The sequence below is a fragment of the Gorilla gorilla genome, chromosome 17 (genome assembly GCF_029281585.2).
Source record: "Gorilla gorilla gorilla isolate KB3781 chromosome 17, NHGRI_mGorGor1-v2.1_pri, whole genome shotgun sequence".
Lineage (NCBI taxonomy): Eukaryota > Metazoa > Chordata > Mammalia > Primates > Hominidae > Gorilla > Gorilla gorilla.
Genome location: NC_073241.2, coordinates 43944849 through 43968827, shown reverse-complemented (window position 1 = coordinate 43968827; position 23979 = coordinate 43944849). Strand labels below are relative to the sequence as shown.

The window sequence follows — 23979 nt, the reverse complement described above, 5'->3', positions numbered from 1 at the left end:
CATATGCAGAGGAATGAAACTGGACCCCTATCTCTCACCATACACATAAATCAAATCAAAATGGATTAAAGACAAAAATCTAAGACCGGAAACTATGAAGCTACTAGAAGAAAACATTGAAGAAATGCTCCAGAACATTAGTCTGGGCAAAGATTTTCTTTGTAAGACCTCAAAAGCACAGACAACCAAATCAAAAATAGACAAATGGGATTATACCAACTTAAAAAACTTTCTGTACAGCAAAAGGAACCATCAACAAAGTGAAGAGACAACCCACAGAATGGGGGAAAACATTTTCAAACTATCCATCTGACAAATATGTAAGGAGCTCAAGCAATTCAACACCAACACCACTAACATAGCTAGAAGAGAATAATCCAAATATTTCTAAGCATGAAGACATATTTAAAGTGATGGATATCTCCAGTAGACTAATTTTGATCTTTACAAATTATATCAATCTATTAAATTATCACATGTACTACAAACTGTGTACATGTAGTATGCATCAATTAAAAATAAAAAAATAAATTCAACACAGTCATAAAATGCTACTCAATGGCTACGACAGGTTTCACCAAGTTTCTCCCATGGTCTCCAGGTTTCTTTGGTTGATTACCTTCAAAATTAGGTTTGAGGTTTTGAATTATTATTCAAACTAGATTTATTACATTGTTGCTAATTATTTTTTGCATTATGATTTCTACACATTGTTCTCATTTCCTGTCTAATATTTGTAAAGTCGACTCTCCTAATAGAATAATGTTGGCTCAACACCTGGAGATGACTGCCGATGCCTATGAAACTGACAAGCAGGAATTTGATGCTGGATTCCAAACAAATCTGAGAAAATTTTTCCTTCTGGCCTCTTTGTTACTCAGATATGGCCCAGATCCCTGATATAGACCCCCATACCTTCCCCCTATTGTAGGACAGAGACAACTAGGACAGGTCCTACTATCAAGGCACAATTAACCTAACTTCAAAATAGTTTGTCACCAATACTTTCAGAAAAAGATTTTGATCAAAAGGGGGAAATGTGAAAGTTAATCACATAAACTGGGTCATTCTTGTCATAACCAACTAAGACAGAGTCAAGAAGCCAGGAGGACAAAGTACTCAGGGAACACAACATTGCTCCAAGCATATTAATCTCTGGAAGCCTGGCTGCTGAAGCCACCTGCCATAACCTGCAACCAGTTTTATTTAATGGCTACTGAAACCACCTCCTCCAACTCTAAGACTAGTTCTACCCTCTGCCATCACTCACCAATCAGGGCTTGCCAGCTCCCCAAAACTTTACTAGTGCCAAAAAACTTTCTTGTAAAGCAATACCTAACTTTCCTCCTTCTTATGAAACCTCCAACCTTCTCTTTGTTCTTCAGACATAACAAAGACCACCCAGTCTGTGTGCATACCCCAACTATAGTGTATACCCCAACTATAATTCTTTCTTCCCAAATAAAACATTTTAAATATAGAAATTCATCTCTATAGTTTACTCAACTTCAACATATAGATATCTGTGTTCATAAATATACAAACAGACTTTCCTTAGCTCTGTCCACTGAGAGGGCCTGGGAGCAATGACATCCTAATAGCAATGAACACACCTAGCCCCGGCCACATAAAAAGAGCCACAGCTCTTTAGAGAAATGATTGATTCAACGTCTGGGGCAAGGAGAGTTCAAGATAAGCCTAAAACATCTTGTGTCAGAAAACGTCGAAGTGCTCGAAGAATAATAGAAACAATCAAAAGGACACCAAAACCAGCTTGAAGGGGACTCACTGGCCAAACTGGGGACAACTTTAGCACCAAAATAATGAAAAAAACGGATTAAAATCCACTGAATAAAATAAGAAGCCATGAGTCCATAAAGAAATAAATAAAAAGAAATTTGTAAAAAAAAATGGTATTTTTAGTTTTGAATTACCACCCTATAAAACACTTACTAATTCCAAAGGAAAAATTGTGACTTTATAGTGGAAAAACCTGGAAGACACTACCTTAATCAAGAAATCAAAGTTATCCTCATAAATGGGACATCCCAAAATCATGTGTCATCTACTGTGATGCAGTGGCGACGGAAGCATCACTCCTGTGATATTCCCCCAAGATACATAACCTGAATTTAATCATGAGGCAGTATCAGACAAATGCAAACTGAGAGACATTTTACAAAATAATTGGCCTGTAATCTTCAAGAGTGTCCAGGTCATAAAAGTTCAGGAAAGGCTGAGGAACTGTTCCAGATTGAGGGGACCGGAGATACACAACAATTTAATGTGTCATATGATTCTGAGCTAATTCGTTTCCTGTAAAGGATGTTACTGGAGTAACTGGTGAAACTTGAAATGAGGCTTGAAACTTGGATGGGAGTAATGTTATCAATGCTAATTTCCTGCTTGGAAGGGTTGGTGGTACTGTGGTTGGGCAGGGCATGTTCTTATATGTAGGAAATACATAATAATGTGTCGGGGGTGATGAGGTATCGGATTGACAACTTACTCTCTAATTCAGGAAAAAAAAATCTTTGTCCTGTATTTGCAGCCTTTTTTATAAGTTTGATGTAAAAAGTTTCCAATCTTTACAAAATATCAATTAAAAAAGGAGAAGAAGGTCACTCTGCGGCGCTCAGAGCACACAGGGAGATGATGCAGTCATTTAAAATAGGCATGTCAGCAAATAAGCTCATGGTCCAAATATTCACATGAAAAGTTTAGGTCTGAGCGAGCATTAAAATGCACCAAAGTGGCAGCTTCAATTTCAGCAGCAGAAGGTAATTATGCTGAGCAAAAATCAAATATGCTTTAAAAAATCAAGCATGTTAATGAAAAGAATCCTTTATTTAAACTCGAAATGAAACAGAAACCTCTGGCTTTAGGAAGAGAATGAGCAAAACCCACAGGAAGGAAGATGGGGATGTTTACTCAGCAGGAGACGGTGTCTGGCCACCACCAGGCCCTCCCTACGTAAGTGCACTGCCTACAGGGCTTGAAGGCTTCCCAAATGTCTCCATTAGAACTAAGCGCTGCTCTGTGACATTGTCTTTTGCTCAATCAATCAAAAAACAAAAAAAAACACAGGGTACTCAGTCCCTTTTCCAGAGTTCAGCACTCTTACTATCCACCAGGGACCTCTAATCACAGATGTAGGAGAGACTTAGTATTGTCTTCAGAGGGGGTTCCTCTGTAGGATGGCATGAAGGCGTTAATAATCTGAAGGTGTCACAGGAAGTTCTTTAATAAGGCAAAGATTTTAATACGGTGTTTGCTTTCATATATTAAAGAATTCCTCCTGGCACATAAAAACTGTTTTCATAAAACAGCCTTTATGAGGCCGGGCACGGTGGTTCACGCTTGTAATCCCAGCATTTTGGGAAGCCATTGTGGACAGTTCACGAGGTCAAGAGTTTGAGACCAGGCTGGACAACACAGTGAAACCCCATTTCTACTAAAAATACAAAAGTTATCTGGGCATGGTGGCGGGCACCTGTAATCCTAGCTACTTGGGAGGCTGGGGCAGGAGAATCGTTTGAACCTGGGAGGCGGAAGTTGCAATGAGCCGGGATAGTGCCACTGCACTCCAGCCTGGGCAACAAGAGTGAAACTCTGTCTCAAAAACAAAACAACAACAGCAACAACAACAATAACAACAACAACAACAACCATATATATATATATATATATATATACACACACATACAGCCTTTATGAATACAAGCACTTGGCCTATCTTTGTGCTTTATACAATTTAATTCATTGATGCTATTACTGACTGACTCCAGGAAAAAAATAAACATGTTCTTTCCCTTTATAAGCATCTTTATTCCCAGCACGAATTCACCCAAAAGGGACAGAATCCTACGGAGGGGGGCCCTTGAATCAGAAAAGTTGAAAGCTTAGCTCTTATAAACCAGTATCAAGAGCAAAGAAATTATTTGAACATACTGAAAACTACTTGTTAGAAAGTAGTGTTTTCATTAAAATGCATGTGGAGGCTTCAATTATTGAAGTGCCCCTGCAAAAAGTTCTTTACTTAGAAAGAAGTCCCCTGTTAATCTTCCACTGAGTGTCATGGCTCAGTGGAAATATAATTCTTTAGGTTCAAAGTAGCTGATATGGTTTGAGTCTGTGTCCCCACTAAATCTCATGTACAACGTAATCTCCAGTGCTGGAGGTGGGGCCTGGTGGGAGGTGACTAGATCATGGGGGCAGAGTTCTCATGAACGGTTCAGCCTAAATATTTAACTGTTTACTTAATGATAGTAAATGGCATCTGTATTAATAGGAATTGAATAAAGTAAAACTGATTTGGTTTTCCCCTTTTTATTGTTAATACCCATTCTCAGGTAAGGAATTACCTCAGTGGGAATGAACAGATCTCTCACAAAGGTTAGAAAATACCAACATTAGATCCACTGACATATAATTACTTTGCAAGAAAGTGCTTCTGTCATTACACCCAGGAAGTAAACTAGCTCCTCCAACAAAAGACTCCAGGATAATATTCAAGGAGTCACCTTTGAAGCTTCTAGAATCATTTAATAAGCCGTATCCCCCGGCACCAAAACTACTCCCTGATAATAAGCACTTTTAGAATCTGTGCTTCTTCAGGCCTTTTAGCTAATTAATACTCTAGAGCTTTAGTAAATTATGACTTCAGTATAGTAAAGGATAGATTTTATTGGTCTGATTGGACTGATTCTATGCCTTTTTAAAAGACATCTAACTTAGGTAGGAGATTTGGCATATTACGTAACTGAATATTTTTTAAAAAACCAAATTGCCCTAGGATATGCTGAGAAAAAATAAAATAGAGAGAAAAATACAAAATAAGAAAAGTTAAGAAGATAATGAGGTTTTGAAGGAGTCAGCCAGAAGAAAGCCCCTCCAGGCAGAGAAAGCACTTCTTCAGACAGTAAGTTCTAGACTGCATGTTCTGTACAGCTGCAGCAAAGCAGACAGGGGTCCTGGTGGCAGGTGACAAACAAGTGCCAGGTGGTGAGGGGTCTCCAGTAACATTCTAGGGAAGGGGGGTTATGAGGCACTCCAGTAACAGAATTTCAGACAAATCTTAGTTGGGGAAGAGAGGGTATAGAAAGACTGAAAAGTGACCAGGAACTAATCAAAGGTGGGGAGACATTATTTGAGAGATGTCAAGAAGGATGAGTTGAGAAAAGGCACTGGGTTGGAGTCACAGGTAAATGGGAGGCAGGAGTAAGGATGTCTCCAGGACTCTAGTTTGACTGCAGGTTGATGATGGTGCTACAGGATGAAGGATTATAGGAGAAGCAGACTGAACACTGGGGAACAAAAGTGAGTTCGGTTTTAATGTCTAAGTCAATCTTCAAGCGGAAGAAAAATAAGAGCATGAAAGCTTCCATTGATTTGGGAGGTCCTTGGTTCCATCAATTAACACAATATTAGTGATTATCCATGAGGCACTGGTGAGCTACACAAGAATAGTTTCAGTGCAATGATGATTATAGACACAGATGGTGGGGACATGGTGAGTTGATGACAGATGAGGAAATACTGTTGCTCTTAAGAAACTTAGATGCTACTGGCGACTTCTGGACATGAGAGAACAAAACAAGAATAAACGGTAGAAGAAACCTACATGCAATGCTAAATACCAAGTGATATTCTGGACTGTCTTGGAACAGAAAAAGGACACTAGTAGAAAAACTGGTGATATCTGAATGAAGCCTATAGTTTAGTGAATAGTAATGTCAATGTTACTTAGTTCTGATAAATGTTCCATGGTCACCTAAGATATTAATGTTAGGAGAAACTGGGTGAAGGGTATGCAGGACTATTTCTACACTATATTTGCAACTTTTCTGTAATCCTAAAATTTTTCCAAAAATAAAAGTTTACTCAGAAATATTTAAGAACAGATATTCCAACAACACTCCCTATTTTACAAATTCAAGTTTTTAGTTCAGGAGTTTCTGAATTTATTTTTAAATAATATTTGTCTGATTACAACATGATTAAATACTATTTGCAATATAATAATTGGAAAATATAGACAATATACTTTTTATCTAACAACTTAGAGATGATAATTGTTAACATCTTTTCTTACTCTACAGATAAGTGAATTCATTTTAGCCATCATTCAGACCAGTCCCCTGGGGGTCTCTTCCCCTTAATATTTTATCATAAGCTTTTCCTCTTGTGTAATTTAAATTTCTTCAAAGCATTTAAGTGACTACATACTTGTCTACACACAATGTTGTACCTATTTCCTAAGTTGTTGGGCATTTGGATTATTAATATTTCCAACTGTTCATTATTTACAAATAGTACCACAATGACTATCATATGCATAAATGGAATGCACATGCTGATATCATTAGGAGAAATGTCAAAAAGTGGACTTGAAGGAAATGTTTACTCAGCACTTTTGATAAATACTGTCGGTATGTCCTCCAAACAACAGAACCAAATTCTACTCCTAGTAGCAGTATGCCAAGACTCAGTCTCCCCCATCCCACCAGCAAGGAGTATGAGCAGTTTTTTTAAATTGTCGTTAATTTGGTAAGTTAAAAAATATCATCACTACTTATAAATTTGTATTTATTTGCATTTTAATGAGACTAAATATTTTTAATATATTCATTTTTAGCCACTTTGATTTCTTCTTATCTGAATTACCTGTTTATGCCCTTTGCCTGTTTTTGGACTGAGATCTTGTGTATCTCATTATTTTTTTCTAATTCCTTTATCTATTATTGACCTTTTATTAGCTAAAGTTGTGGATAATATTTGCTAGTTTGTTGTTTCCCTTTTAATCTTGTTTATTATGATGTACTTTAATCTAGAGAGTTTAATTTAGATATGCATACACCTAATTTTCTTTTACAATTTCTTATACTCCTTTTATGTTTATAAAATCCTCACTGCCAGGGCCAGGAGCAGTGGCTCGTGCCTGTAATCCCAGCACTTTGGGAGGCCAAGGCTGGTGGATCACCTGAGGTCAGGAGTTTGAGACCAGCCTGGCCGATATGGTGAAACCCCATCTCTACTACAAATACAAAAAATTAGCCAGGCGTGGTGGCAGGCACCTGTAATCCCAGTTACTCGGGAGGCTGAGGCAGGAGAATCACTTGAACCCGGGAGGTGGAGGCTGCAGTGAGCCAAGATTGTGCCATTGCACTCCAGACTCAGCAACAAGAGGGAAATTCTGTCTCAAAAAAAAAAAAAAAAAAAAAAAACCGTCAATGCCCCAACACTCAACCAAACAAAATACTAATACTGTGTTAAAAAGAGCACTTACACATTTAGAAGGAGAGAAGCCAGTTCACTTGTTCAACTGAATAAATCAGTTGTTTTTATTTTAGATATTTAAATGTAAAGGCATATAGGTCTGGGATTACACGGTGATTGGCAATACTAATTCTAAAATTTAATCACACACAATCATTAAGAAGTAATACTTACTGAAACAAGCCTTCTCTTAGAGCTATCTTAGTTAACTTTTTAGAATTACTATGAAGAGTTTATCTCAGAGAGTTTCCAAAAGAATAAAAAACTCAATCTCAGCATGACTATGTCAGGGAAAATCTAGTTCAGCCAGTCCCCAAGAACACAGAGGGGTGTAGTAGACACCATTAATACTTTAATTATTAGCAGTTATTTTTTCCCATCCCATTTCTCATCAAGATTCTAGTTTTCTCTGCCTTTGTGTTAATAGCTACAAAGAAAGAAGAATGTTAATGTAGAAAGAACATAAAGGTAAAGTGAAATGAGCACAGGCTTTAGAACTTGCTAGATGTGGGTTCAAATTCTGGATCCACCACTAACTAGTTAAGTTTACCTCAAATAAGTCAAATGGCCTCTTAAAGCTTCATCAGCTGTAACACGGGCTTCGGTATCAGTCGCACAGACTGGGCACTCAATAAAATGTTTTAACAATGATTTCCAAAGAAACACATGCTTGTTATAAAATCACTACTAAGAATTAAGGTTTATTTTGCAATATATATATATTTTTTTATATACAGGGTCTCACTTTGTCCCCCAGGCTGGAGTGCAGTGACAAGATCGTGGCTTACTACAGCCTCGACCTTCTGAGTTCAAGCTATCCTCTTGCCTCAGCCCCACAAGTAGCTGGGACTACAGGTGCACACCACCAGACCCGGCTATTTTTTTTGTATTTGTGGTAGAGATGGGGTTTCACCATGTTGCCAGGGCTCGTCTTGAACTCCCAAGCTCAAGAGATCCACCCGCCTGGGTCTCCCAAAGTGCTAGGATTACGGGCATGAGCCACCACGCCTGACCTATTTTTCAATACAATTTTCTGTTCACATATAAATATACTATGTGTACATACACAGTTCTGTGTGGGGTTTTTGTTTAGTATTTTCTTTTGTTACTATTTCTAAGACATGAGGTAAGAGACTAAATCTATTTTGTTTTATAAGCAACCTCAATAAAAGATTAAACTATTTTCATAGAGAAAAATCCCCATTATAATGTTAGCACAGTAAGCAATTTGGAAATTAGTTCCTTTGTCCTACTAAAAATGGTAAAAATATAAATTACCTCAAAAAGCCCTCAAATAATCCAATTTGCACTACAACTAGCAGTTCATAGTATCTACATACACAAACCAAATCTCAACCTTTTCCTAAACATTTATTATGTTCTACAGCTGGGGAAAACAGGAACAATACATTATCAAATTTAAAAAGGAGTCAGCCACGGTGCGAACTTTTGACAATGGACCATTAACTATAAAACAAGTCCAACAATGAAAAAACACAGCAAAAAGTTACTTTCTGTTAAAACTGAAAAGCTTCCAACTAGACCCTCCCAGACTTGTTAAAAACAAGAACAAATAAATAAAACCGAAAAGCTATTTGAGATAAATATATACCTGGAGGTAATGAAACTATAAATACTAAATCAGTAAAAAATGTTAGTTTGAAGGACTGAATATTTTTACATTGTTGGCCTCAGTCTGCTTTTCTTTTTCTAGAGTAAATGTTTCGACCACAGAATAAGAGAACCTAAAACAATTTACATTAGTGTGAAAATATAGCTGCAGGGGAGATACAACAACATCATAAATCACAACCTCTCTCTGAGAAGAAAAAAATTGTTTTAAAAAACCCCTGCTGTTAGGGCCAGGTCCAGTCCAAATTCATTTCTAAAATCCCAGTGTTACATAACTGAAGTATATTTTGATAGAGCTGAACATCAAGTTATATAATTATCAAACTACTGCATTCTGTTTTGATTTTTCAGCAAACAACATGACAGGCCTGGGGAGGCGGCAAGAGAAGAAAAGAAATTTCAAGCACCACCCATTTGTTTAAAATAAAAAAACATAGCTTTTATTTTTAAAATCATTTAGGGAGAAAAATCACAAATTCTCAATATTTCATCCCAAGACTAAGCCATATAAAATGGTCTTTAAAAATCTCAATTCTTATTTGTCATTTTTTTCAAGGTATTTTTAGGTGTTTCCATTATTTAAAAATAAACACAAAAGCTTACTCAACAAAATGTTAAGGTACTTTAAAAGTTAATTAGAGGAGCATTATCATATTTATATGCTTCCTTTCCATAGATAATAACACAAATGTTGTTGGACATTCTACTACATTTGATAGAAAATTTAGTAACAGCTGTCTGCTTGTATAGCAATAATCATAAAATATGTAGAACGTATATTTCCAGAAAATCGCATCTTCATCTGTTGGTTTAAATTTAAAGCATCAGAGAATTAGTTGAATATGAAAAGGCTATTATCTAAAACCTATTGATGTATTAATAACCATAATGAGGAGTATTCATTTTAGAGCAAATGCACAATCTCCTCTAAAACATGACTTTAATACAATGCAATCATTAGAAGATCAAATCAGTCTGGGAAAAGCTCACACAAAGGATTATTAAAAAACTAAATAGCATCTCTTTATTTTCTTGTTCACAGAGAAAATTTACAAATAAGTTGTTTTATTTAAAGCCTTTTTAAAAGGCAAATAAATGAGATAACAAGAGCTTCAGATGTTTTTGAAGCATATATTTGAAAACCTTAGATGACACTGATAAAGTCTGCAGAAGAGTATGCAATACCCTGAATAAATGGTAGATATTATTATTACATATTTTAATTAATAAACCTAAAACAACTAAGCAATCTAATAAAAATTCACTTAAAAGTTGTTCACTGTGAACTAACACTGTAAATATTGGTGATAATTACCGTGACTCAAAGGGGTTGTGCTATCCTTGGGCTTCTTTTCCTCTTCAGCTTGCTCCTAGAATACAGAAAATGGGGTTTAGATGGTATTTCTGGATAATTGTTGGAAACACTGAAAACTAATGTTCCTTTTTGCAGGAAGGAAAGTTATGAAGATCCTTGTCACTGAGGGGGACAACACACACAATACCCAGAGTCTTCCGGTGGGTGCCCAGGATGGGTACACATGATCCATTTGGACGTGGAAGGAATCCATTAAAAGTATTGCTTCTGGCTAAAATAAAAGAGACAGGAAGCTTTGATAACAGTTAATATTGAGGTTGACACAGGTACCTTCCCTGAGTGGATCCCTGGGCCTGACAGTCGCACAGGAGTGGCTGACAGAAGAGGCTTGGTCCTCACCGAAGCCAAGCCCTCCATCCTACTTTTGCTTTCAGCCTATCTGGGTCTACTACAGTTTCTAAGTACTCAGTTAAAATGCTTTAATTTTAACCAAACTGACCTTCATAGAATGGACAAGCGACTTCAAAAATTCCTGAGAAGAAACCATAAATTGTGTATGATGAACAATACAAGCACATGCAGCAAGCAAGATGGTGCAGCCCCACCCCATGGCGCAAGCAAGGCATGCTCTTCCTGCAACTCTCGAAGGAACATTTACCATTCAACAAAGACTAGGAAAGTGGCTTTCTCTTTTGAAAGATACGATAACAAAGGGCATTTTGAAAGTGGGTATCCAGATATGTGTCTTATTTACGTCATTTTGTGGCCATCAAAATGTATTCCACCTATTAAAAATTCGTGGCCAGCCACAGTGGCTCACACCTGTAATCCCAGCACTTTGGGAGGCCAAGGTAGGTGGATCACGAGGAAAGGAGTTCGAAATCAACCTGGCCAACATGGTGAAAATCCGTCTCTACTAAAAATACAAAAAAGAAAAAATAAGCTGGACGTGGTGGCATGTGCCTGTAACCCCAGCTACTCGGGAGGCTGAGGCTGAAGAACTGCTTGAATCTGGGAGGCGGAGGTTGCAGTGAGCCAAGATTGTGCCTCTGCACTCCAGGCTGGGTGGCAGAGTGAGATTCTGTCTCAAAAAAAAAAAAAAAAGTAATAATTATGTACTTAAAAATTGGGAACGGAATTTCCCAATTTTAAAATCTTTTAAATGAAGGGTTTCAAGCAGGCTTTGAACTTATTTTTGGAAACATAAATATACAATAGTTTTTTGGGGTTTTTTTGTTTTTTTTTTTTTTTTTTTTTTTTTTTTTGAGACGGAGTTTCGCTCTGTCGCCCAGGCTGGAGTGCAGTGGTGCGATCTCGACTCACTGCAAGCTCCGCCTCCCGGGTTCACGCCATTCTCCTGCCTCAGCCTCCAGCTAGGATTACAGGTGCGCACCACCACACTCGGCTAATTCTTGTATTTTTAGTAGTGATGGGGTTTCACTATATTGGCCAGGCTGGTCTCAAACTCCTGACCTCAATTGATCTGCCCACCTCGGCCTCCCAAAGTGCTGGGATTACAGGCATGCACCACTGCGCCTGGCCAATATGTAATAGTTTTCATTATTTCCAAGAACAACTAATTATCATCAGAGAATGTGAAAATTTAGCAGCTGATTTATACAAAAACTTTTGCTGAAAAATGAGTGTTATGAATTAGTAAGTTTGATCAAAAAATATTTCTTCAATTTATTCTTATATAGTTTTGGGATAGATCTTTTTAAGTTATGGCTAGTGTGGCTGTCAGTCCCAGTCTGCATGGGGCAGACCTGTTCATAGCACTTTGAAAAGCCCCACATCTGGGGAAACTCCTGAGTCCTAGGCAAATGAGGAGGCTTGGTCACCCTAGCTTTGACAACCATAAAAACCAAATCTAAAAAATAGACTGCACATTTGGAAGGCTGAGGCGGGAGGATCACCTGAGGTCAGGAGTTCAAGACCAGCCTGGCCAACATACTGAAACCCTGTCTCTACTAAAAATACCAAAAATTAGCCGGGCGTAGTGGCGGGCACCTGTAATCCCAGCTACTCAGGAGGCTGAGACAGGAGAATCGCTTGAACCCGGAAGGCGGAGGTTGCAGCGAGCTGAGATCACGCCATTGCACTCCAGCGTGGGCAACAAGAGCTAAACTCCATCTAAAAAAAAAAACAAAAAAAAACAAAAAAAAAAGACTGTACATAGTGGTATCACAAAGCTCTAAACCAGGTTTTCAAAAATGAATCATGTATACTAATATTTTAATGAAAGCAAACTAGTTTTTAACTGATGAAATAAATACTATTAATTTCATTTTTCTACCTTTTTTTAGTTCCTTTTTCAAGTCTATGGTTTTAAGGTATAAAAGACAATTTGTATAGTAACAAAATGTATCAGTGTCTTAATTGTCTTTCATCCCCAAAACATAGTCTGGTACCTAGTCTAGGTCGACAAATATTTGATGCACGAAGGCAAGAATGAAAGGTTCAAGAAGAGTGCTTTTCTGCCTGGTAGATTTCACATCCAAAGTTATCATGGATATCTTCGTGCAATTAACAAAGTAGCATTCTGCTAAAATGTACTATAAGCCAATGCTTCTTAACATGCATTTGAATCATCTGGGAATCTTACTAAAATGCAGACCTTGATTCAGTGGCTCTAGGGTAGAGCCTTAGATTACAAATTCCAACAAGCTCCCAGCAGATGCTACTGCCAAAAGTATACGGCCCTCACTGTGAGTGGCAAAGCTACCACCTTTTAGCAGGGCATGCAGTGGGAGTGGAAACAGTCATGCAATCATATCTACCCTGTTCTACTGCAAGTGAGATGATGAACTCCTGCCTTGGGTCTAATTTTCCATGGTAGCACTTTACCCCAGTTCCACCCCTGTTCATTCACTCAATACACAGGAAATTTACATATGTAATTCAAAACAAAGAGACTCCCTTCTACTGCAAAACCTAAAACAGTAAAAAGAAACAGCATTCGAGAGTTGATTATGTTCACACTACAGCTACTGAAGCATTTTTATAATCACTGTGTCATTCAAAAATAAAAAGAAATATATAATATGCTATCTGTCGCTCAGTGAGTGTTTGGTTCACACTTCTGTATTTGCTACTGAAATTCTGCCTAGAAAGAAAAAATATTCCACACAAAAACAACATTACCTCTCACTTTGGATTTAAATTGCCTAAGCTTCCAACATCTGTATGTTCTTTAGGTGGATCAAGGTTATAGACAGGTAAACATACACATATACACACGAAAGATTATATTGTGTATATCAGAATAAACATATATATCTATAACATACTGACCTATGTTTAAACAATTTTGCAAATGGAAAAGTATTTAGTATCATATGGTAGAGCAGGGAAAATGCTGAATTTAGGGCTAGGTGACCTAAGGTCAAATCTCAACCCACCACTAAAAGCTATTTAACTTTGAACAAATGACCTACATTCTCTAGACCTGATTTTTCTCATCTGTTAAAATAAAGAAATTGGACTAAATGTTCTCCAAAGTTCCTGCTAGCTTTAACATTCTTTCTTCTGTCTAGCTAATTAATTATTTCATAAAGGTAATAAATCTACACTGCTATTAATGAACAGAGAGTGAATTTTAAAAAACAAAAGAAAAAATTAGCGCTTTATCTTATCCTTGCAGACAGACCACTAAAGGAAATCAATACAAATTGCGAAAAATAAAACCATTACTGCGATTTCTCAGGTTTCAAACTTTAATTCTGAAAACTGAAAATAAAGTTCCAGAAAAAAATAGTGTTCTGAAAAACAGGGAGATAATGGTTTAAGGAACATAAAATAAGTCTTTGCTATGGTACATTTCCACTCACCAGTTTAAAATCCATCATTTTGGAAGACAGGATTATGAAGTGGGAAAATAACCAAAAAGCCTTAATGTTCTGTTCCCTCCTGCTGGCACTGGACGCATCACATGCTTTTACTACAAGGCACAGTGACGTTTTCTAATTAATTAGTGTCTACGTTTCTCTGTCTATGAATTCCAATCAAGGGAACAAAACAAAGGATTTTCAGCTACTGATTTGTGGTTGGCAATTTCGATTCATCACCTTGGAACTGCCAGATAATACCCCTTTGCTCTCCTTTGCTGTCAGACCAAAGACTCCTGAACACTCAAGGATTTTTGAGAACCCTGCTGTTCTTGTTCCATAACAACCTGCTATCTGTGCCCCAGAGGGTGATACACATTGGTTTCATGAACTGTAGAAAACAGTGAAATCCTATTTAATAACCCCAGTGACAAACTGCTATTTGAATTTCACCTGCTGGTTCAAGTCCACTTTTCAACTTCTTTTTTGCTCTGATCCAATGTGGGATATAAACTGAAGATAAATAGAATTCGCCTATTGGATAAAAGTGAAGAAATTTGTGGGACTTTTCTCCATCACTCTACTGGAATTCAGACACACTCAGGGAGAATGAAATACTTCCATTTTGTTCAAATACTTGATAATATAGCTACAGTCTCCAAATGAAATCTCTCTAAAGTGTTTGCTAAGACACATACAAAAAACAAAAAGCAAAAAATATAACAAAGCCTTATAAACACATGAATTTTACTGACTGTTGTAAACTGGCATCAGTCTTCTATGAGGCAACAAAATGTAAAGAATTAACTATTACTTAAAAATAGAAACCAAAATAAACTCACCCCAAACATTTTCTCAGTATCTATTTAAGGATATTACAGAAAGATTGCATTACCTTCTGCAAAAGTTGAGGTCAACCATGGCCCTTGATGTCATTCTTTAAAGGCCAGTGGCCACCATCTCAAGTACAACTTTCTTGCTTGGCCATCAAGCCTCACCAAGTGTGACCAGCCAGACCTACCCCAGTCACCCTGCAATCTAATTGCACAGCAAACCTTATACTTAATGAAATGGAAAGACCCATAAAGTTCTTGCAATCTAAGACTGTTGTTCTACAGACAAAGAAGCTGAGCCCAGCCCGGTGAAGTGACTTGTCTTTTGCCACACAGCTAATAAGCAGCACAGCTAAAGAATAAAACCTGAATCTCCTGACCCATGCCCCAACCCCATCCAATGCTCACCTACTATACTGCCAATAGCAACATCTGCTAGAATCAGATAAGTCATTAAGGTCCAGCCATATATCACACACGTCACCTTCTCTTCCAACCCCATACCTTTGCTCATGCTGCCTCCTTAAGGGGCCCAGATAATTCCCACTCTTACCCCTCAACTTTCTTACCTCTCAAGGTTAGAGAGCATCTAGATGTTAATATATTAAAAAGTTATATGGCCAGACACGGTGGCTCACGCCTGTAATCCCAGCACTTTGGGAGGCCGAGGCAGGCGGATCACAAGGTCAAGAGATTGAGACCATGCTGGCCAACATGGTGAAACCCCATTTCTATTAAAAATACAAAAAAAAAAATGAGCTGAACGTGGTGGTGCGCACCTGTAGTCCCAGCTACTCGGGAGGCTGAGGCAAGAGAATCGCTTGAACCTGGGAGACGGAGATTGCAGTGAGCCGAGATTGCGCCACTGCACTCCAGCCTGGTGACAGAGCAAGACTCTGTCTCAAAAAAAAAAAAAAAAAAGCTGTATTCTCTCCAATTAGATTCACCAGGTTGGATTTATAAGCTGTTTGTTACAACAGAATAACAATGCATTCAAGGTAAATATCTTAGATATTCTTCATCCTTCAGGGTCAGACTCAAGCTCCCGATGACTCTACCTTTCTCTGAAGGGTGACCATACCTTAGAGCACGAATGGGCTACATATGTACTTAGTTGTTTTCCATTACTCTACATAAGTTAGTTTTCCTTTATTCAGCAATAGTCTAAGATCCTTTTGAGAATGAAAAATGTCTCATATTTCTATCTCTCAAAGTTCATAACTCACTATTTAGATAAAGAACCTTTGATGTTAAGAGGTTCATAGGGAGAGGGAGAATGGGAATTAACATTTTTTCAGTATCAAATATTTTATATACACAGAGATCATATATTTCATTTTTGCATATTCATTTTGTATATTCAAACAAAATTTTCTTTTTCTTTTGTGAAACTTGCATTTTTATGTAGGAAATTTGAAATTTCACAGCCTGTATATTATTTTGGGGTTTTGTGCCCAGAACGCTCACATACACACTAGACATCAATGAAATCACCCTGAAAAAAAACAGACTTCATTTCCCCAATCACCATGTGCCTACTTTGCTACTCAGTTCTAAAGCAAGCTGGTGAGCAGAAAAATCTAGCAAAGGGCACCAAAAATGACACTTATCTTTGTGTTGGAAGTTGTGAAAAGACAAAATACTTCAAGGAGTCTAAAGGGACAGAGAAAAACCCTCTTCAAGTCTGCAGCAGCACTACAGGGACCAGATCATAAACAGAGGTTTACCCATACGGTAGAAGCAAAGATGTAAAACATATAACAAATCCCAAGGAAAAGAGGCACTCTCTCAGATGCTGTTAGGGAGAGGATAAACTACGGTGATCTCTTTGGAGGATGATACTGAGTGGTTTATCAAAATTTACGAGCATACCCTTTTGTACAATAATTTCACTGCAGTGATAGTACCTATGAATGAACTGCAAAAGTATTCATTTCATATAAAAAGGATATATGAATAAGAACATTGGATATAACATTGTGTATAACCATAAAAATTAAAACAATGTAAATGTTCACAGTAGGGCACTGTTAAAATAAATTATGGTACATTCATAAAATGAAATACTATGCAGCACTGAAAAGAATAAGACCTGTATCTCCAAGACATTCATAATTAAGTGCAAAAAAAGCAAGAAGCAGAACAACGAGCGGAATGTGCGCCCATTTGGGATGTGTGTATGTATGTGTATATGTGCATAAAAGGTTTGGAATTTTTAGCTGTCTTTTTTTTTCCTATGTAGACATACGAGAAACTGTACACAGTGGTCACACGGTTAGGAAAATATTTAGGGGTTTAGTGTATGTGTGAGGGGATACGGTGGATAATTTAATTCTTACTTTACTGCCTGTCTGTACTGTTTTATTTTTTAACCATATGCCTATGTTCTGAAAAGCATAAGAAAATATTTTTTACATTCTATCTAGAAATACATAGAAAATATTAGTCTAGACAGACATTCACTGACAGATATTAATATTATCATCTAAAATTATTAGATATCCAAGGTATGAAATTACTCTCTCAGAAGAAAATGTTCCGAAACACCCAACTGTGCATTTGCTTGATGTTTTACGTGCATGATCTGCCAATGGGGTGTTATTTAGTTGACTAGAAACGTCGCTTGTAAACCAGAAGGGTAATACACAAAAAAGGATGTTACCAATATTTCAAGGAGTCTAGCAAAATTCAAGCATGACTCAACCCTTCTTTCCACAGTGAATGCAGCCCCAGGTGTGAATACAGCCTACTGTATTAAACTGTTAAATCTGACTAATGAAAATGAACATTGTTACTGGCAATGAGCCCCAAACTGACAGTGCAACGTGGACTAAATGTGCATCTTTTCAATTATGTGTGAACATGCTTTAAAATAATGATATGTCCCAAACATCTCAAAAGGTAAACTAAGAATATGGCCCTTTAAAATATTATTTTGTTACTAATGATTGAAAAAATTCATTTGCATGGAGATGTCATTAAGCACCAGGAACATCATTTAACAGATATTTTTGAAAATCTAGCTATGCAAGCCCTGCACTAAAAGCATATCTAAGTGTTAAGCACTTCTGGAGTCCAATAAAGGGAAAGTCCCAATGTGGGGTAGAAATAATGGTAAACACATCAGGATTAAGGTAGAAACTGAGTTGGTCTTTAAGAGGAAATTGGGATTTGTGCTAATGCAGAAGAGGCAAAAGGTTAAATACTCAGATTGTAGAGTAAGATAACCAAGTACTAAGATGGGGGGTAACAATCTCAGCAGCTTAAAGAGAGATGATACTGACACTTAATATAAAATACGTGTGGATGGGGGAAGTGGTCTCAAATGTTAAACAAAAAAATTTAAGAAAAATATTGATTAACTGTAACATGCTTAGCGGTAAGATGCATCTAGCCACTTCCCTAGGACAATAGTTCTCAAACATGAGTGGGCATCAGAATCACCTGGATTGTTAAAACAGATTGCTGGGCCCCACCCCTAGAGTAGCTGATTCAGAAGATCTGGACTAGGGCCCGGGAATCTGCATTTCTAACAAACCTCCAGGTGATGCTGATGCTGCTGGTCCAGGGACCACATGTGGAGAAGTACCCAGAATAACTCTGAACACATCAAATCCTGAGTCTCCTCGTGCTCTGATTCCTCAGAGGACACGACACAGCAGAACACAAAGAATGACATCTTCACCTAAGCCAAGACAGATGCAGGCCTGCCCAAGTCTGGTCCAAGACACCTCTTAAATAGAAAGTTCTTCCCTTATACATTTAGAGCTCTAAACTCTCCTGGAACTGATCTAAGAAAAGCAACCAATCTGGACCCAGGGAACTGGCCCCTGGCCCAATGTTAATCACCCCATTGCCCAGTGAGGCTAATCCTGAAGGAATGGCTCTAGAGCTTGGCACAGACCTATCCTGAACACCTTGAAACCAACCTCAAACCAGATCATTCTTTGAGATGTCTCATTTAATGTCTGGAGTTCATCAAACCACACCTAACCTGGAACTGAACCAAAAGAAAATGTATTACATGATGTCACTTCAGCAACTGCAATGTGTAAATGTATAATCACAAACCGCATGAAGACCCCAAAATCCACATCCAAATACATGCTAAGAACCAATGAAGGGCCACAGATGAGAATGCTGTAATGGCCCACCATCCCCAAAAATAATCACCATGGAGGTCTTCTGGTCATTCTGCTAACTTTTAAATTTGCAGGAATACATAAAGCTGTCATAAGGAAACAGAACAGGCATGGTGACTACAGGCACAGTGAACATTATACCTTCTAAGTGTCTAGATGTTGCTGTGAAGGTATGTTTTTAGATATGATTAACATTCAAATCAGCAGGCTTCGATCAAAGTAGATCACTCTGTAATGAGGGTGGGTCTCATTTAATCAGTTGAAGGCCTTAAGAGAAAAAACAGGTCCCCCAATGAAGAAGGAACTCTGCCTGCAGACTGACCTGGACTCAAGACTGCAGCACCAACTCCTCCCTGGGCCTCCTGCCTGCCAGGCTGCCCTGCATATTTCAGACGTGTCAGCCCCCACAACCTGCCTCAATCAATTCCTCTTTTTAAGATAAGTCTCTCTCTCTCTCACCCTCTCTCTCGCTTGCTAGCTCTCTCTCGCTCTGTGTGTGTGTGTACACAAACACAAAAATATCACACACATATACACATACGGTCATCCTAGGGGGTCCTGTTTCTCTGGAGAACCCTAATGTAACCCCATGCAGTTTACAGCCTCTGTTCTCTTACTTGAGAATGATTGATTACCTCCATCTTTGTAAAAGAAAAGGTCTCCTTTCACCTTTAAAGTTAAGATCATCTTTTAAAATATATATCAGACTTTAAGAACACTTATATTCTATACCACTACACATAAAACTCAAGCAGAAGCCACATCGTTTCAAGTGATTGAAAAGCCCCTGAGTGTGGTTATGTGAACTCTACTATTCCATGGTGCATTTTGGTAGCGATCACACACTGTGAGGAAGGGTCCAGGGATGGACATCTTACCAAGCGTCCGTCCTGATCCAAACGCTCTTTGGAATCCATATTAAGCTTCCTTTTCCTGTTGGGCTGTTTCATTGCCACCCCTGCACTCCTTGGCAGTGGTTTTCTGTAAAACAGGGTTACATAAGAAGTTGGGGATGGCGGTGTGACCCCTTCAGAATTACAGACGCAAACAAGAAAATGCTTTCAATTATACTTCTCATAATTGGTTACTATAAATAACCTGATAAGTTGACGAAAATTTTGCAATTGGTTTTATAGTACTTAATATAATAATAAGACAAGGGGGAGGGCAATGTGTTTGCTACCTCATCTAGAATTTATATCATGGAGAAAATAGATATTATTGCTTTTGGTCTTATCTGGGATAAAATGTTTGCTTTTTTGCTTAGCTGACCTAACCAATTAGGATTCACTGCAATCAGCCTGCACAGCTTCTGTACTCACATGGTCTGACACGTATTCTTGGTAAGAGGTCTTAGTCATACAAGGCATAGCATAGCAATCTGAAACAGAAAATAAGAAAAAATTTCACCAATCCAATTCATCATGATCATTCTTCTGTATATTCATAAACAGTGGTAGACATTCTTTGAAAAGTTATTTGAAATGATATTTTTTACAGGGCAGGCCAACCGTTTTGGAGAACCAACCACCAATACCAAACGAGTTCCGCTGGAGCTATAATTCAGAAGTCATTCACTTTGAAATAATGTTAACAACTGAAAATAATTTTTTAAAACTTTTAATAGCCCTAAATCATCTATAGTCCCCAGTGCTTTACGATGATATATCCAACTTCTTCACTGATATTTCCAACTGAACAATGACACTCCAAATATGGTAAATGTAACATATTTGCAACTGAGCTCATCTCCCTCCACACCGCCTCCCAGTTCTAGGCTCTCCTCCTATTTGCACTGATAACTGGCCACCCATTTGCCCAGAGCTTCCTCTTACAGCTGTTCAGACTGTACACCACCGGAGAGCATCAAGCCAAGGGGCAAGTGGAGGCTGAAATCCACCATGGGCTCTACACCCACGGTTCACCTGCCACTGGCCTGCATCATCCCAGGAGAAAATGCATCTTTTTCTCATTCAGACAATACTACTTCTGGGCTAATATCTGAGCCAGAGAACTAGGAGTTGCCATCATTTCATCCTTTATATCACACCGTACATATTGTCATCAGGTTTTGTTGATTTTTAATTTACTAAACATTTACTGAATTTACCTTCTTCCTCTACTCCTATTAACTCTGATCATTCCAATTTTATGTTGCAGTCAATCCAAAGGTCTTAAAGTTCTTTGCAAAGCAAGGTTCCTGCTGCTTCTCCACTCCATACTTCTGCTGGTCCCTCAACCTCTGAACACCTTCCCCATTGCCTGCCCTCCCTTTTTCAACTTATCTAATTTGAACTCGTCCTTTCTGACCCCACTAAAAGAGACTTCACAGCCTTCAGAAAGGTCTTCCTTGCCTACCTCCTGCTCCAAGTAAACCAAGTGTGTCTTTTCTACATTGCATTTCTTGTGCATACCTTTATTGTAGTTTTTGTTTGCAGATATGCCTCCCTTTATGAGGCTGTAAGCATCCCGATGACAAGGACTGTGAATTACTGATCCTTATTTTCCACTGTCTAGATATTACCTGGCTCACAGAAGTCTCTCAATATGTGTTTATTGACTCCAACTACATAAACATGTCTCTCTGAATTACAGAGAAGCCTCAAGCCCTTAAATCCAGTGAATATCAGTTCTTGATCCATACATTATCCTTTAGAATGCTGTATGACTAGAGTGAGCACTGTTTTCAAAGTTAATTCCTTTCCCTTTTTCTTTAATATGCAAAACAAAAAATAAACAAAAAAACACTTCCTTTCCACATATCCTTTTGCTTCTAGTCAGATGATATTTACGTCCTTAAGACAGGCACTTATGTACTAAATCCAATAACATTACATTCATTTTGTAGAATGTAAATACAATGTTTCATGCCTAGCTTCTGGTAACACTCTGAACCTCTATGCAAATGAACAGCATAGACTTGATGCCTGTAGCGAAGTATTATCGCACAAGACACAAGCACTGCCAAAGCTGGCCTGACTTTCACGACAAATAATACCCCACGACTTGTCAAACTGAAATCATCTGGCTACTGGCATTTTTCTCCTCACCATCAAAAATGATCTGCCTTGATAATCCCTGCAATTATCTCAATAACCTTGATTTGTGTAAAATAGCAAGAAAGCCTGAATTCACATTACTTTATATCAGGGAAAAAAAATGAAAGTTTTTACACTGAGGAGAAATTTCAACATACAATTTGGTAATAATGAATTTCCTCTGGATTTAGAAATAATAAAGCAAAAATATAAAAGTCACCAAACAATCCATGTAAGATTTTGCTGCCAGACAAAAAAGGAATCAAATACAAGAGACCATTAAATACATAGGAGATGAATGTTATACAGATGGATGGCAGATGATAGATAGATAGATAGATAGATAGATAGATAGATAGATAGATAGATAGATAGTCTAATACACAGAAAAACAGACTTAAAGAGAGGTTTTGTATAATCCTTTATAATGTCAATGCAAAGAGCATATTCTACTCAACCGAATAGGACATTTCTTTTGAAATAAACCTAACTTGATGTCCTTGGCATGGTATCAAAATACATGGATTACTCTGACTGTCCATGATATATGGCCTACTCCCAGGAAGCCCCAAATGTCACATCAGCCACATGTCTCCTTGTTGAGCTTTGAAAAAATATATAAAGTTTTTAGAGTTAAAAAAAGAATAATGTCAAATTATAAAACACATCAAAGAAACACATTATCCAGGGAAAGTAAAGGTATATACCAACTAGACTGAGCTGTGCCCGGTGTCCCCTGGCTTTGTGACAATGCCCAAGCACCACCTACCATAGACAACGTGATGTTCAGTGATTTTAATTAGAGAAGCTTCTAAATAGTGTTTTAGATTTAAAAAACAACATAGATAGCTACATATAATTTGTATTTCTGTATAAAAATTGAAAATAGTGTACTAATTTTTCAATTTAATCCTCTAAATGAGTTTAATTTCCCTTCATAGTAGAATTATCTGTCTGCATGTTGCCAAATACTAAGGAGATAAATTAGATTGACACTTAGAAAGCATCTGAATACTTCAAATTGAAGGAGTCTATAAATAACTAAAATAATTCACTGTCTGTCTATGTCAAGGTGCTATTTGGTAATTCTTTCAAAAACATTTTAATGATCATCTATTAACCACCAATATAGTCACAGGTACCTTGAGGAATATGAAGCTGATTAATCACACACCCGCTAAAGGGAGATAAGTATAGCAGCCACATGTCCTGGATAACCCAAGTTACGTCTGTCTTCTGCCACTCATCCTGGCATAAGGATTAACAGCACTGCTTTCACTCCCCAAAATGTCCCAGTTTAAACAATAAATCATATTGGTACCATATAGGTAAGAAATATACATAAATGAATAAGAAATGTAATACATGCCATTAAAAAATTACAGAGTGGCCTGAGTGTTCACAGGAGGGACACTATGTCTAACGACATGCACAGTGAAAGAACGTTTCTGCTGGTTCTAGGACACTGCACAGATCTTAAATGAATTTATCACCAAAATATCAAATACAAATTTCTGATCAGTGAACTGATTTCCCACTATTTCAAAGATACTGCCAGCCTCGAATTTATTCATCTGGTTGATACTCAATGTTAATAATTCATAATGTTTGAATAAATTAATAAATGATTACAAATGAATGCATTTTGATAACTTATGCATGAATAATTGATCCTTCTTAATTGTATTAATAGTAGCTAACATTACTTGAGTACTCATGTACCAGGCATAGCTATCAGTCCTCTACATATACACTTTCAATTAATACTTATGACAGCCCAACAATATGTGTACCACTGTCACCCTCATTTCACAGAAGAGGAAACACCAAGGGGTTAAGTAACTTGTCCAAGGTTATACAACAGACAAGTAACCAGACAGTACAATTCTGGGGTCCCTCTTTGAACACCATACT

At 37.6% G+C, this 23979-nt stretch overlaps 1 protein-coding gene across 25 annotated transcripts in view; it reads right to left on the bottom strand.

The window, feature by feature from the left end:
• The window catches only part of L3MBTL4 (L3MBTL histone methyl-lysine binding protein 4), a 468276-nt gene that overhangs the window by 344203 nt on the left and 100094 nt on the right, over positions 1 to 23979 (bottom strand). For 22 of the 25 annotated variants that reach the window (XM_063699409.1, XM_063699407.1, XM_063699408.1 and 19 more), the window contains 3 exons: positions 20350 to 20408; positions 19906 to 20008; positions 10226 to 10280 (listed from right to left, as the gene is read on the bottom strand). In XM_063699409.1, coding sequence (XP_063555479.1) covers positions 10226 to 10280; positions 19906 to 19977 — 127 coding nt within the window. In that variant the 5' untranslated portion in view covers positions 19978 to 20008; positions 20350 to 20408. Of the gene's footprint in view, positions 1 to 10225; positions 10281 to 10412; positions 11277 to 19905; positions 20009 to 20349; positions 20409 to 23979 lie in introns of those variants that run through there. The other 3 variants (XM_055368455.2, XM_063699413.1, XM_063699417.1) reach the window with 3 other exon arrangements.